This window comes from Ochlerotatus camptorhynchus, unplaced genomic scaffold (assembly GCF_037179485.1).
Source record: "Ochlerotatus camptorhynchus isolate MF236.1 unplaced genomic scaffold, CSIRO-AGI_Acam_v1.1 ptg000231l, whole genome shotgun sequence".
In the NCBI taxonomy this organism is placed as follows: domain Eukaryota; kingdom Metazoa; phylum Arthropoda; class Insecta; order Diptera; family Culicidae; genus Ochlerotatus; species Ochlerotatus camptorhynchus.
In genome coordinates, this window is record NW_027040721.1 from 186,897 (window position 1) to 202,607 (window position 15,711).

At 38.2% G+C, this 15,711-nt stretch overlaps 1 protein-coding gene across 3 annotated transcripts in view; it reads left to right on the forward strand.

The window, feature by feature from the left end:
- Rbcn-3A (Rabconnectin-3A) overlaps positions 1-15,711 on the forward strand; it is a 52,495-nt gene that overhangs the window by 31,490 nt on the left and 5,294 nt on the right. For all 3 annotated transcript variants that reach the window (XM_065225552.1, XM_065225553.1, XM_065225554.1), the window contains 6 exons: positions 4,033-4,158; positions 4,218-7,515; positions 7,588-7,857; positions 7,986-8,102; positions 8,171-8,726; positions 11,208-11,307. In XM_065225552.1, coding sequence (XP_065081624.1) covers positions 4,033-4,158; positions 4,218-7,515; positions 7,588-7,857; positions 7,986-8,102; positions 8,171-8,726; positions 11,208-11,307 — 4,467 coding nt within the window. The remainder of the gene's footprint in view (positions 1-4,032; positions 4,159-4,217; positions 7,516-7,587; positions 7,858-7,985; positions 8,103-8,170; positions 8,727-11,207; positions 11,308-15,711) is intronic.

The window sequence follows — 15,711 nt, forward strand, 5'->3', positions numbered from 1 at the left end:
ACATAATAAATCTTTTACTTCAAAGTAATGTCATCCTATCAATCCTATTTAGAACACTCAAATATATCCCAATTAAACATTCAAAGTTTAAGACCTCTCCATAAAAGATAAACAATTAAAACATACCTAAAAAGCAAAAATATTCCCATATTCCTACTTCAAGAAACTTGGTTTAAGCCAGACGAAAAATAAAAATTTATAAATTACAGCTTGGTTAAAAGCTGTAGAATAGACGGTTACGGTGGTACAGGAATATCAATTGTAATAAACGCATTCAATAAATTTGATAATAATATTCCAAAAACAATAATTAACAAAGGAAAAGCAATTCATAATATAAATCAAATTAATCCAAAATCTCATAAAAATATAAATAATTTGAATAGAGGAATTAACGAAGCATTAAAACAAGTATAGGTAGCTAAACTCAAAAAGCAAGAAAAAAATATAGGGGAATTTACGTATTCTCGGCAACCTAAGCAGTGACCTTCTTTCTATAGCCTTTTTCTCTATGGAACGCACACATATGCAGTATTGGTTCGTTTACAATCTTTTGCTGCCAGCTGCTCTAACAATTTCAGTCGAAAGAATTGTCAAAAACTATTTTGAAACGCTCCAATCTTCTCTAGTGAGGGCGAGTATTGTCGGCAACCAGTTTTTCTGCGGCAACCGTTTCATTTGAACTGCATGTAAATCTGCTGTTCTATTATCGGCAACTCGAAATCAGCTACAATTTGTAGTGCGTGTGTTTCATTTCAAGAAAACCCTGCAAGATTGCTTTTTCTCAGTGGTAAAAATATAGTCAAATTGAAGCTGAAAGCATAAAGAATCGTTTGCATGCATTCAGCGAAGTTTTTTCGTTAGAAAATCCAGTGAAAATAGTGTTTCAATTTTGGTTGCCGAAAATAGTCTGTCATGCCGAAGTCGTCATTTCCCCTACCTTACTGGAACGAAAACATAAAAAACTTTACAAAATTCAGACAAAACAATCAAGAAAACAAACATGAATTTAAAAAAGCAGAAATAAATTTTAAAGTGGCACTGGCACTTAAGAAATAAGTAATGCAGTACAGAAGCAATATGTTCCAGGAAATCAATGAAAATACGACTATCGATAAAAAGTGGAAAATAGTAAGATGTGTTAGTGGTAACTACAAAAATAAAGATAATATAGAACTATTTAATAATAAAACCCTAGCAAATATTTTTTTAGAATTAAACATCAACATCAAACAAGAAAATAATACAAATTTGCAAATTTACATTTACAACGTAGAACAAGAAAAATATGTACAATCATTAAACATTGAAAATATGATTAAAATAATAAAAGGGAAAAAGGATACGTCTGCTGCTAAATTGTCATATTATTTCTTAAAACAAATAAAATCGGATTGATTTATACGCACCGGGTAAAGATAAAACATTAGAAACATCTTATAGACTTATCAATATAAATTTAAAGATAATAAACTTAGAAGTTAAAAAAAAAATTAACTCCTTTATAGAGGAAAACTAACTAATACCCAAACTTTCATTTGGTTTTAGAGCAAGCTACTCGGCAATTAATTGTATTAATTATATTAACTCCGCAATAACAGAAGTAAACCGCTCGAAACATGTCATAGGTACAATTTTTTAAGATCTCACAAAAGCTTTTGATTCGGTAGACATAAACATATTATTAACACAACTAGACAATCTTAAAATACCAAGAAAAATAGTTGCTTGGTTGGAAACAGACTATGGAATAACAATATATGGGGGAACAACAAAGACAAACTTAATGAAAAAAACTCAATTAATCAATGCCTCACTTAGAACTTGCTTACATCTTCTGAAATCAACACCTATAATGTATTGTACGCGGAATCAGGGGAAATCCCAATTCAATGTAGGGCAAAATGGTTTGCAAAGAAAGAAGCAATAAAAACATTTACCCATAATAAACCGTTAGTTAACATAACACATAAATTCTTAGAACTAGATGAACTTCCTAAGCATTACACTTTTTTGGAACACACGATATATGAAAATAATTACATTTTAACACACAACTCAACACAAACAACATAAAAAAATTATTAATGAAAACATTAAAACAAACATCCGATATGAATAATGATACAATAAAAACCATTTTCATAAACTTTTTAAACGAAACACGTGATAATTTTTATAAAATATATACAGATGTATCGAAAACAAAAGAATCATGTGGAATAGGATTATGGATCGAGAATAATAACGAAAAAAATAAATGCAAAGTCAGTAAGGAACTATCGATTATGAATGTAGAATTAATGGCTATAAACATGGCTCTGGACATCATAAACACTAAAATCGAAAACCAATTTTTATGTGCACTGAATCAAAATCAGCATTAATTAGCATAAATAATAAAAACCTGAACGATAATTTTTAATTCACAATATCATCACAAAACTAAAGACAACAAATAAAACGATAAAACTACAGTGGGTCCCAGGACATAAAGGAATCTTAGGAAATGAGAAAGCAGACTTAGGGGTAAGAGGGGCATAGTGAGCATCCCGTGCAACAGCTTGGACTTCCGGCCGTTCGGAAGAAATTTGTTGGAGGTAGGATCAATATCATAATGATATTGAACCTACTACCAGTTGATTTGTTTCATGCACCTGGAGATCCAGAGCCAAACTGCTGGATGCTAACTCTGCCCCAACTGTTCACTATGCCCCTCCTCCTCCTACTAGCAAAAGAAGGATGTCAATTTACTCAAAGTATAAATTCAAAAATACCATTGGGAGACTCTCTCAATTTAGCAAAACACGAAACTATAGAAGATATAGAAGATATATACACTATACTCTCATCACAGAAAGACAAATTACACTACAATTTATTAAAAGATCTGAAACTTAAACCATGGGTTGACAAATATAATTTATACACACACGAAATAGTCACAGGAAGGTAGACTAAGAAATTTTTACACACTACCTAACGAAACATTATATTCAGGGAACATGGTTAGAGACGACAAATGTGACACAAGTGGGGTAAAAGAGGATACCAACCATATTATATTTGATTGCTTAAAATATTCTCAAACTAGAACAAATTACACAATTTTAAATTAATACAACAATATGAAGCATTATTACTTAATTCTGACTATAGAAATTACCGAAAATAGCCAAATTTATTTCCTTAAACTAAATAACACTATAAAAACTCATAAACCAAAATGAGAAGAAGAATAAGAAGAAGAAAAATACATGTGTATTTCACATCGCTTTGGTGCGGTACACAAATAACGTAACGCAAACAATCCGGATTTGTGGGCAGCATCATGATAGCACATGATAGATCAGTCATAAATGGCAATGAGCTCTTGGGAGACTTTAGAAGTGACAAAGATGCAGATTTAAAATAAATCATTCTTGCATAATTTGACCACTTATTGATCGAAATTTGATGTACGAAAAGCTCATTCTGACGCATCCACAACTTCTTCTTTGTGGTTTATTACGTCCCCAGCTGACTTTACGCCAGCTATCAACTTTGAGTTCTCTGAGCACTTCAACAGTTATTAATTGAGGGTTTTCTAACTCACATAAACGTTCATATGAAGTTCCATAACCATTTCAGTTAAAGTTTAGCAGAAATTATAAACAATTTTTATAAGGTCAAGTAATGGTTCGCATTTATGCGGGAGGCCTGTACCATTTTTGCATTAATATTATTGTGTGGCAAGTACAATCATAATTTATGCCCAGGGAAGTCGATGTCGAGAAATGCCTAGACGAGACCGGGAATCGAATCCAGCCGTCTCCAATATGCTTTTGGCTTATAACCGCGCCTTTACCGACTGAGCTAAGGGAGGCCCCAATCGCATCCACGTAGATTATGAACATTCCCTAAAGTTTCTTTCTTTCTACTATCTGCAGAGTAGGTACAGAGATTGTTCTTAAACTGAAGTGTTGCACTGTGTAAAATAGCATATTGATAAAGAAAAGCATTCGATATTAATCCACTAATTTACATTGACAGATTCCTGAGGAATTGACTTTGGATTATGCCGAAATAACGTCGATTCCTCCATTACCGCTGTGGACCCTACTGGCGGCTGACAAAGAAACCGTCGGATTACCTACACAGCAGAGCGAAGAAATAAAGGTTTTTGATACTTTCCATCCCCGTTTACAGTACTAGATGTGAACATGTCTAAATTGCAGGACTACAATGAACTGTTCGAGAGCAACGTGGTCGACGAATCGCTTGATGATCTACTGGAAGATGAACCAGATGTCAGCCGTATTACCGATCGACGTTCTTCGCTTCCGGAAAGACACTATCTGTCGCATTTCGGCCCAAGACAAGGTCAACTGCTTTCCCGCTTATTAACTCACACTCACCTACCGGGTCTTTCATCACTTGACCAGATGCACCTTCTAGCGCTTGCGGACACAGTATCTACGTGCAATACGGATTTTGCAGAAAGATTTGCAATTGATGCTGCCAAGACTGCGATCGCCAAGGAAAACTTGACAGGGGTTCCAAATACCGAGAGCGTTTCAACGGACTCTTTAGACGACCGTGGTTTGAGATTTTTGCTTGCCATGAAACACTACAACTACCTACTCCGTTGTTTACCGATCGCTCAAAGACAATCGTTCCAGAAACAGGGAGTTGGAACCGCCAACATAGTTTGGGCTTTCCACTCCGAAAGCGAAGAAGAGTTGTTAAATTTCATTCCTTCGTATGCGAAAGGTCAACCAAAGTGGAGTGTGTTGAAAGAATTAGGTGTTGGTTGGTGGTTGAAGAATAATAGTCTTTTGAGACCATGTATCGATCGCTTGGCGAAGGCCTCCTTCCAAGCGAACCAAGATCCTCTGGATGCTGCGTTGTACTACATGGCAATGAAAAAGAAGTCTGTCGTTTGGGGATTGTACAGATCGCAGAGAGATGATAAAATGACTGCTTTCTTTGCTAATAATTTCAATGATAATCGTTGGCGCAAGGCTGCTCTGAAAAATGCGTTCGCTCTTTTGGGTAAACAACGTTTCGAACATGCAGTAGCGTTCTTCTTACTCGCGAATTCATTAAATGACGCCTTAGAGGTCTGTTTGACCAAATTACAGGATTTACAGCTAGCGCTCGTTATCACACGTTTGTACGAAGGAGAACACGATGCTACTCCACCAAGCTTCAAGAGACTGCTGTATGAAGAAGTTTTAGGATGCGATAAAAATGGTGAAAATCAAGATCTTAGCCGTGCTCATCCTGATCCCTTCCTAAGATCAATGGCTCTTTGGCTTCTCAAAGATTATTCTGGCAGTCTTAGTACATTGCTAAACAGTAACATTGGTAGCATGCACCCCCTATTCGACGATGATAACGCTGCGAGTCATGCAGAAGGATCACATGCTACGAATCCAAACGTCTTTAACTTTTATGTATATCTACGCACGCATCCCTTACTTATTCGTCAGCATATCGCATCATCTGCTCAAGATAAGAAACGTGCCCAAGTAGTTCTAGCCGGATTCAGTTACGGAAATGAAACAACATCCTCAACAAAGCCAGGCCTTACTACCGACAAGCAGATCCAGCTGGAAGATTCTATTACGCCACTGGAACGACAACTGTATTTCACAACAGCTCATGCACACTTCAAGGCAGGTTGTCCAGCACTTGCTTTAGAAGTACTTAGCAAACTTCCATCGAAGGTCATTGATCAGGACTTAACCAGTCAGCCGCAAACGCCTAATGATGCCAAAACGCAATGTAACTCTATTACAACTGGAATTATTGATTGGAGCAAGACAAGCCAAGCAGATTCCGGAAAGGAAACATCAAATTCTTTGGATTGGAGCGCCCCAGCCTCATCGACGACCGTAGATTGGAGCACACCGGCAAGTTGTTTCGATTGGGGTGCTCCTGTTTTATCTCAGGTATCAAATGGTGCTGATGAATTCAAACTCGAGTGGGATGACGATGAAAAGAATGAGGACGATGAAGATAGTTACGAAGGCATACAGCTGAAGAAAACTGACGTGGAAGAGAAAACCGAACGTTCGGACGAAAACGAGGCGGACTCCAAAGGAAGTTTAGATATAATGGCTCAGCAGTTGAAATTCATAGCATGTTTGAAGATTCTTATGGAAGAACTATCAACATTAGCCACTGGATTTGAAGTTGATGGAGGGCAGTTACGATACCAATTGTACGTGTGGTTGGAGCGGGAAGTTGAAGCCCTAAAGCAGCTCTGTAATTACAGCAGCGGAGACTCGGATAATACAGCAATTGAGGACAATAACACAACGGATGCAATAGATCGAGACACCCCGGTGTTGTCGAATAAATTCCCGCATGATAAACCGACTTTGCATGAAATTCTAATCCAGGAGAAACAAGACTTTGAAGCCAAAGTGCATCGGGCCGCCAGAAGGAAACGTTGGTTGAAAGCAAATGAAACGCTTTTAAGAACCTTGTTGAGTTATTGTTCGCTTCATGGAGCAAGTGGTGGTGGTCTAGCATCCGTTCGGATGGAACTGGTTTTACTGTTGCAGGAACTCCAACAGGAGAAAACTCAACAACAATTGCTTAGTCCGTTACCATTCCCCACTACTCTACCACTGTTAAGTGCATGCGTAGCTGGCAATAAGACAGTAATAGCAGATCCCTTGCGCTACTTACAATCTCATACCCACGATATGCTGCAAACTATAGTAGACATGAGGAACCCACCACATGCTCAACGCACAGTTTTTCCAAATGGAATCTTTGTATTGCGGGACCTTGGGGTTGCGCTATCTGCATGTATCTATCAATCCCTCTGCGATTCGGATACATTCAGCGTAAAGCAATCGACCGTCAATGAAGGTTGTAATAGCCCTGGAATGGAAACAATCGCTAAGCTAAACGCAAGCTGCCAAAGTACACATCTCATGGCAAACGCTGCGGCACACCAAAGACGACGGAAGTATTCGACTGACGAACCACTCGCTGTAAGTACGCCTCCTTCCAAATGGCCAGGTGTAACCAATCTCCGGGCGCTTCTTGCTCGCGAAAAGGATGAAGACACACCTCGATTGAATGTACTATTGTGTGAATCATTCGTTGCCACCTATATGGCACTTTTCGTGTACGCTTTAACGACCTGCGATTGTCACATATTGTATCGATTGGCTGGACAAAATTTCACAGACTACACATGGTCCACGCTGTACGGCGGAGGTGTTAAAAAGCTTCTCCGTAAGGCTACGTCACATGTGCAGGCTGCCCAACAAGTCGTGCAAGCGCAGGTCCAGCAGGAAAGCCTGGATAGCCCAGTGACCGACGGGAGCGTCTGGGGAGCGGTTACTTCACTAACGAAACAGCGAGTGAAACTGAACATGAAACTGCTTGGGCATTTCGCTGGACCGCAAGGTCCAGCCAACATGAAGGAGGATAAGCCTACTTATCGCGAGCAGTTCGTTCCTCCTGAGATGTCTATGGTGGCATATTTCCTCACAAAGCCAATTCCGAAAGGTAAGATTCATCCCCATTTATCCGTTTTTGTCTACCAACTAACAATGTAATCATTTTTTCTGGAAAATGAAGGTGATCCCGATGAAGACGATTACGATTCAGCTGATTCTGCGGTATCCGATTTAGACGAAGACGACGATGACGAGGACGTTTTCAATGACCCGTTAAACAACGATCCAAAAGCCAGTCAGGTATCCGCTGCTGTAAGAAAGCATCGACGTGAAAACACGGAGCACTCTAATCCAAACTCCTATTCGTGGTCTGTTATGCGACTGGCATTGATAAGGGTTGCCCAAAACCACTTGCAGACATTCATCAATGTTGCAGGAATTGAAATGCAAGGTAAGAGTTTTTTTAAATACTTTATTATTGAGATTTTTGCACTTTGCTAGTTCATATCATAAAGGTAAGAGAAAATACTGACTACCAGTAATCTTATTTGCTCTTGCTCTATTATGCTGTACCCACAGAACTACCGGTGTGCAGTCCGTTGATTCATGGCATTCTTCGTTCCTTGTCTTCGTGGCAAGATCTGCTGAAAGAAGAATTAGAAAACCGAGGTCCTGCATCGGTTGATTACATTCCAGGTAAATCCACCACTCGATATGATTTTTTATTTAACTCCATTAATTATGATCGCGTTTTCGGGTTGTAGGCTGTTTTGTCGAGTCAGAAGCAAAAGGCCCCGCAATCCATAAGTATCGTTCACTGTTGGAGAAATCCAACACACCGTTTAGCCCATGTCTTTCATCCGCTGCACCCTCCCGAAGGCTGTGGAACTACTTGGTACGTATCGAGCTTGTGCAGGATATCTTCATTCGAGCAGTATTTGGCAAGAAGAAACCCTCACTTAATCTAATCGACACAACGGTCGGATCTATAACTAATTCGGCCAACGATTCCGGTACACCCGTTGGAAACGAGTCCGCAGTGGTTGCTGGTGGGCAAACACATCTTCAGAACATTCCAGAACCCGTTCGTATTATCCATAAGGACCAGGAGCAGATTTCCGCTTTCTGTCTCAATCTAGTGAATTCTGGATTGTTGGCATTGGCCACTCCCAGAGAGGTACAAGAAATGGATATCTCTCTGCTGCTGGAATCACCCAATTGGATGGAGGACGAATGCGAGATGGATATCATGAACCTAATGAAGGATATCGAAACGGTACCGTCAAGCAACTTCCTAGTTATACAGACATCTACAGATAAGTAAGTTGTCAAAATCATTTTCAGTATCCAGGGTTGCTGCCATTAATTTACCTATAAAAAATGTTTTTGGGAATCATTAGATATGGCGAAAGTAGCATTTGGCATGCAAAAATGTCTGAGGGGTGGAACACTTGTTTAGATGTTAGAGGGAGAATTCATTTTCATGCTGTTAAACGCAAGCTGCCTCGGCCTCCATTCGCCGCTGATTTAGTTGAAATTTGTTGAAAGAGTTCTCAAAATGAGTTCTAAACATGCGACCGACTTGTTCACTCGTTTAAGATGCCTGCTGATCATATTAAACCATCGGCATTTTTACTTTTGTTTACATCCATATGAGCAGTGAATGACCCAAGAACGATCAAGGGTTCCCTTCACCGCTCACTCCAAAAATAAACTTAAAATAGACATTACTACCAATATATAATAACAAAGGCGAGTGTTTAATCAATATCTAATACCTTAACAACTTACAAACCATATATTGCGTTAAATGGCAATAAAAGATAGACAAATCAAAAAGTAAATATTTCCACTACAACATGAGCGGTGAATAGGACCCCTGGTTACATGCACTAATATGACTCGAAATCAATTTTAAGAACATTTTTTTATGTTTTATATTTTATCAGCAATCTTATGATAATGACCTTCAATAGTGCAAAAACATGCACAATATATTTATGATAAGTAATTTTACTAACGATGTGAACTTGATTTTGTTCTAAAGGGAGGGGTGAACAGCATGAGCAAATTTTTCCAACGGTGTATAAGTGGAATGGAAAAGGACACGATTTTTAGAATATATGAATATTTTATCAAAGAAAGGAATATTTCTTGCTCTGTATATCATAATAAAAAAGTTTGATAAAGAAGGAAATATTGTCTTCTTAATTAACATATTCAAATATTCGTACTCCTATGTCATGCCAATAAGTGTTTCAAATTTCATTAATAATTTAAACAAACAGAAATACTCAAAAGAACAGCTCATCTTTGAAAGAAGGGAAAATCTCTATTGACAGTACTTAACAGTAAACCATCTGTCATTGAAAATGTCTTTTTATGTCGGGTTTCTATTACTGCTAATAAAATTCACGTAATATTGCGCCTGAAAAGGTACGTATGTATTTTCCATCGTACTTTTCAGGTGAATATTATGTGTTTCGGGAATGAAATGCTGTTTCAAGTGATGTGTTTTAATACAGTGGTACTGCATTATTTCATCCGGATTTTTTTTAAATAAAATTTAACTTATTTGTGCATTTTTACTTTATTATAATTAACAAAAAACTATTATTTTTAGTAACTATCATGTATAGCAAACCTATTCATAATTCTATACCCTGTTGCACTGGTTGTTGTTAAGTTGATCGTTTTGCATTTGTTTGCTCCACAATGCTCTAATAATTGCTGCTTCTGAATAAAGGAATAGTTGGTTATTGGATTATTTAAAACATTAAGTTTGATTCTTACATTTATTTTCCTCCAACAACTGATGACTCCGAAAAGGACATCATATCTCCAATATATGTCTTTTTGTATTACCATAGAGGTATAATGGTGTTTTGAACTTGTAAGCTACAAAGAGGTTGTACAATATGTGTTTGGCATATAAATCCTGTCAGTTTCACATTCAAGAGTGAATATTCACTGATCATTAAATTATGACTCTCTGAAAGTTAAATTGACATGTTTCATGTGCTAAACACATATACTTTACAACCTCTTCATGTAACTTACAGCATGTGCAAAATATCATAATAACTTTTAATGATTTCACATTTTTTTTATATGGCAAATAAATGGCAACAACCTTGTGCAGCAGGGAGTCGAATCACAGAAAGCAACAAATAATAAAGACAAAACGCTTGCGAGAACTACATACTTCTCTCTGCATCATTGCTTGATCGGAACGGTAGAAGGAAAACGATATATTGTTTGCAAGACTTTGTTGCAACACACACGGTTGATGACATAACTTGATCGGAACGGTGAAATGACATCTGACTAAAAAAAAATCCCATTTACTTACGTGTATCAACTCCTTCGTATGTCCGTGAAGCAGCTTGCAAATTTTTTTTCGTTTTCTTCTGCCGTTTATCTTTATTCATTCCTTTATTTAACGTCGGCCTCTGTTCCGCAATCTAGTGCCAATCACCGACGGACATCGATTGCCATCCATTGACGGCAATCGAATGTGCAGTAAGGCAGTTTCCACACCTGCGTAAGATATCGAACCCATTCAACGCACATGGGCCAGAACCAACGCCTTTACTTCCCTCCCCCGTTTGGATCAATCTATTATTGCAGAGGCAGTTTTTTATGAAAAAAAAAACCAGATGATTATGTCATCATTGCTTGCCGTTTCTGACAAAGCGTTATCATTTGGCTGATTGATCGCTTGTCATTTTATCATTTTGAAATATTTTTGATTCCCTCCTTATCAGCACCAGTCATTTAATATTAACCCTTATTTTACAGACATTTAACCAACACAAACATCAATGCCGCACAAAATTTCGGTGTGCCGTCTAGTCCACAACCTGGTATTGCAGGACAATCAGGACGTGGCGCGTCCGTGGTAAGTTTCATTACTGTAACAACATTTTTTTCATGTCCGCTTCTAACGATAACACGCGTGTAAACTAACTACATTCCTATCTTTGTGAGATCACTTGGACGCAAGAAATGTGACACAATGTTTATGGTGGGAGATGTGACTGCAATGTTGAATCATTTGTAAAAAACTAGCCATTCATATTAGAAGATTCATTAGATGTAATGGAAACATCCGTAAGTTCCTCACACATCCACAGTTTGGTCCGCGTTTATTCCACCGACAAACCGACATAAATGACCATAGCATAAACAATAAAATTGCTGACCAAAGCACACTACTGACATCTGGCTCCGTGTTCGCGGGAAATATTTAGCTAAGCCATGAACCCGCATGCAAAAGTTATGAATTGGTTCGATGTCATGCTTCGAATAGCTGCTTCTATCTCCTGCAATGATGGAGGCTCGGAGTTAACGCGAGTGATGCCCCCATCCTTGCCGGATCATGCCGAGTTGAACGTCGAAACTTGAAGGAGTTGTTGGAAGTGCTCAAAACAACCGTGGCGGCCCATGACACGCCCGTAGTACATGTTAATAGTGACAAGACTCGGCTTGAAGGAATAAAAGGAGTTAGTTATTTGTCATCTAAGTGATTCCTAATATTTTTTTCGTTGTTCTCTACACAGCAAAAAATAAATTTTAATATTTCAGTTATGTCGAAAATCTCATGTAATTTGTATGGCCACAAAAATAAACCAAATGCAGTAAAAGCAGCGTAATGTCAGTTCATGCACTGTATTAATGATAATTTTGTCCTTTTTGGCAAGTCATATTACACCATATTTTCGACACGATTGAAGCAACAATCAATTCGAAACTAACGATTTTAAATTGGCTCACTACTTGACTAGCCTATTGGTCCCAAGCAAACGATTAACGTACCCCATTCTAGTCGAAATTCTAGTACTACACAATGTTTGTTTTGATTCGCTATGAAAGTTTGACAGATAAAATGAGGGGTTAGTGGATTTTCCTATGTTTCGAGGGGTGAATCGATTAGCATGGGACCGAAGATAGTACCAGAGCTGAACCAAAAAGTTGAGCTCGTTTCTTCGGGACCTTCTGGTCTTAGAGTTACCTCTATGATTGAAGTGCATCCGTTTTGATGTGATATCAATTTTTTTTTTAATGTTTGTTTGATGTGTTTATGACTAGGGTTCTGATGCATGGTCATTATCAGTGTCATTGCTTGATTTTGTTGCTAAGGAATCCGTTTTTGACTGACAAAGGGGCGCGCTTTTGGAGGGTGTTCCAACACTCCGAAGGGTATAAATAGCGGGAACTTTCAATTGGGTTCTTTAAGGGTATTGAGGTAAATGCATGTTCGTAATCTGCATTAAAAATGGAACCCAACCCCAAAATTTCATCAATTTTGGTACACTGGAACTGTTTTAAATAAGTACGATTACATTTGCAAAAAATTAGCGCCCCTCGGTGTCACTTTGTATGAGAGCGAGCTGTCAGTTTGTTAGTTTAGTGTCAAACAGTGAAGTTATTATTTTGCTTTACATCTTGATTTAAAAATCGAGATAAAAGTGTGTGGGTTCGAAAAAAATATCGCTGTGCTCCGAAAACGAAGCTCTTTCAGATGATGTATAAAAAACGATACATTTTTCAAAATTAAAGAACCCAATTGGAATCGATTTCTTAGGATAGACAAGAATGACAACTGTATCAAAATATTATACTTCATCATTTCTCAATACTGATGGAGTAATATGACATGCACTAAAATAAAGACACGCGGTATACCAGAATAGATCAAATTACTGGTCGCAGTGGTTTTATACCCCGAACATCTTAGGTGTAGCTTCCGAGGATAAGCATTTCTTATTCAGTCTTTGGATGCCAGTCAGACGCTGTTTGAGCCGCACCTCCATGATGAACAGACGTTCAGGCTAGGTGAAGCATTTCCTCTATCGCCGTGCTATGGTTACCGCGCCAGTGGTAGTCGAACATAACCATATGACTTGTGGAAGCGTGAGGTAGGAACTTGTAAGGACCGGCGCTAGGTATCACGCCATTTCGAGGTTGTCAACTCACTATTTTGTAGCCAGGCAAAGATGTAGGGAAACATCAAGATTTTTTTTTTCTAGGAAAAATATGCACGTAAGTAAACTAAACAAAAAAGGTTAAAAACTTAAATAACGAAACAAAAAAATTGCCTATATTTTATGGATATTTTTTATTAAAAATCTTATTAAAAATGCTAACTTTTGTGATTTTTTTTTAACTGAACACTTTAATTTTGGCAAAACAATTAAATTGATTTGAAATAATCAACTCTTGAAATAATAGATATTCTTTTTAAGGGGTTACGCCTACCTGCAAGACCGAAAAAAAGCGGAAGTTTGGATTTTTGTTTTCTCGAAAACGAAGCAACATATTGAAAATCGGTTTTCTGCCGTTTATTGAACACACATTAAATGGTACATTTATTAGTCGATACTGTAAAAACGAGGTCCTGGTGTCCCGCACGGCTGCTCCCCGTGGACGAAGTTCTAAAAAACGCTTTTTGCGGTGCCAACTGCGGTTTGTGATGTAATCATCTGAAATAAAAAAAAAACCATGCTAAATCGTTAAAGCATGTGTTAAACTAGTCCTTGATCGTTCGGTTTTTTTTTTTTTGTTTTTGACAAAATGGCGGCCTTGCAAAGTTGAAGTGCCGATTTTTGATCCTTAAAATTTGTCTTTGATCGGCTGTAAAAATTCGAAATTAAATGATTGACGAAATCCGAACGATCGTGGACTGCACAAAATAGTTCTGAACAGAAATCAAAACGAATCGGACGAATCGAATGTATACAATTCGAGAAGTTTTTGGCAGCGGTTTTGAAAATATGATTCCGAGATAATCGCGTTTAAAGTTTCAAATTGGATTTAGTCCACTATAAGTGAATATTTTTGTACGTCGCATAACTTTCACAATTTTCATCGGATCAACTTGATCTTTTGAGGAAATATTCTTGACTTTATATACTTTCGATTAGGACAATAAAAAAATCGATTTTTTGAAAGTTTGCAGGTAGGCGTAACCCCTTAAGACACATTTTAGCTTGATAACAGGTGAATCGCCAAACTAACAACAAAAACAAGCATTGTGTATGGCACTTGTGTTTACGGAATTCAATGTTTTAGAGCTATTACCGTTACAATAATTATATTATTGAGGAAATTTTACTAAAGACTGTACTCGAAAAAAAGCAACAGACAAAAATGACCACCAAAACTTCATTTTGAGTCGGATATTTTTTAATCTCTTAGGGAAATAAATAAACACATATTAGCTATGTTTTTGCAAAATTGGTTTATTCAACCTCCTCTCCTAGGCTAAATACCCGCACCTTGGACTGAACGCTACCCATCAAATCCTGTGCAACACTTGCGCCATCTTTCTTACACACTTTCATCCACTCTTTCTTCAAATCCTTGTTGTTTTTGAAGACCTTCCCTGTTTTCTGGAGCTTGCCCTTCATAATCGTCCAGAATTTTTCTATTGGGCGAAGTTCTGACGAGTTTGGCGGATTTTCCACCTTCGGCACAAAAACAACATCGTTGGCTTCGTACCACTCCATCACCGGTGTCGCGTAATGGCACGATGCCAGATCCGGCCAAAACAGAGTGTCACCTTCGTGACATATTTGGCTTTACATATTTGGCCGTTGATGGTGCTGGTCGTTATGTACGGCTTGCTGAATTTGCCGCACCCACAAATCGCCAGCCACACTAAGTACTTCTTGGCAAATTTGTCGACCTTCTTCTTCTGGAACTTCTCCGGAACATACAGGCGGGACTTACCGACGAAAAACGCCAGGCCGGGATCTGCTGGGCGTCCGCTTTAATGTACGTCTCGTCGTCCATTACGATGCAATTCGGCTGCACCAACCACTTGCAGTACAGCCAACCGGTGGAAACTAACGATTTTAAATTCGGTAACTACTTGACTAGCCTATTGGTCCCAAGCAAATCGTTTAACGTACCCCATTCTAGTCGAAATTCTAGTACTACACTATGTTTGTTTTGATTCGCTTTTGACAGTTTGACAGATAAAATTAGGGGTTCGTGGATTTTCCTATGTTTCGAGGGGTGCATCGATTAGCTTGGGACTGAAGAGAGTCAGAAAGTTGAACACGTTTCTTCGGGACTATCTGGTCTTAGAGTTATCTCTATGGTACAGCTTCCTGGCGCGGGATTTGGCCACCATATTCTGTTTATCGGTTCGGTTAGGTGCCTTCCTTACCTTGAAGAAATGAAGTCCGGCCCGCTTCATTGTCTGCTGGACGAACCAGATGAAAGAATTGACCTTCTTGGCCTCGTCCCGAATCGAAAGGTTCGGATTGCGCTTGAAGTAATCCCTCACCTTCCTTGC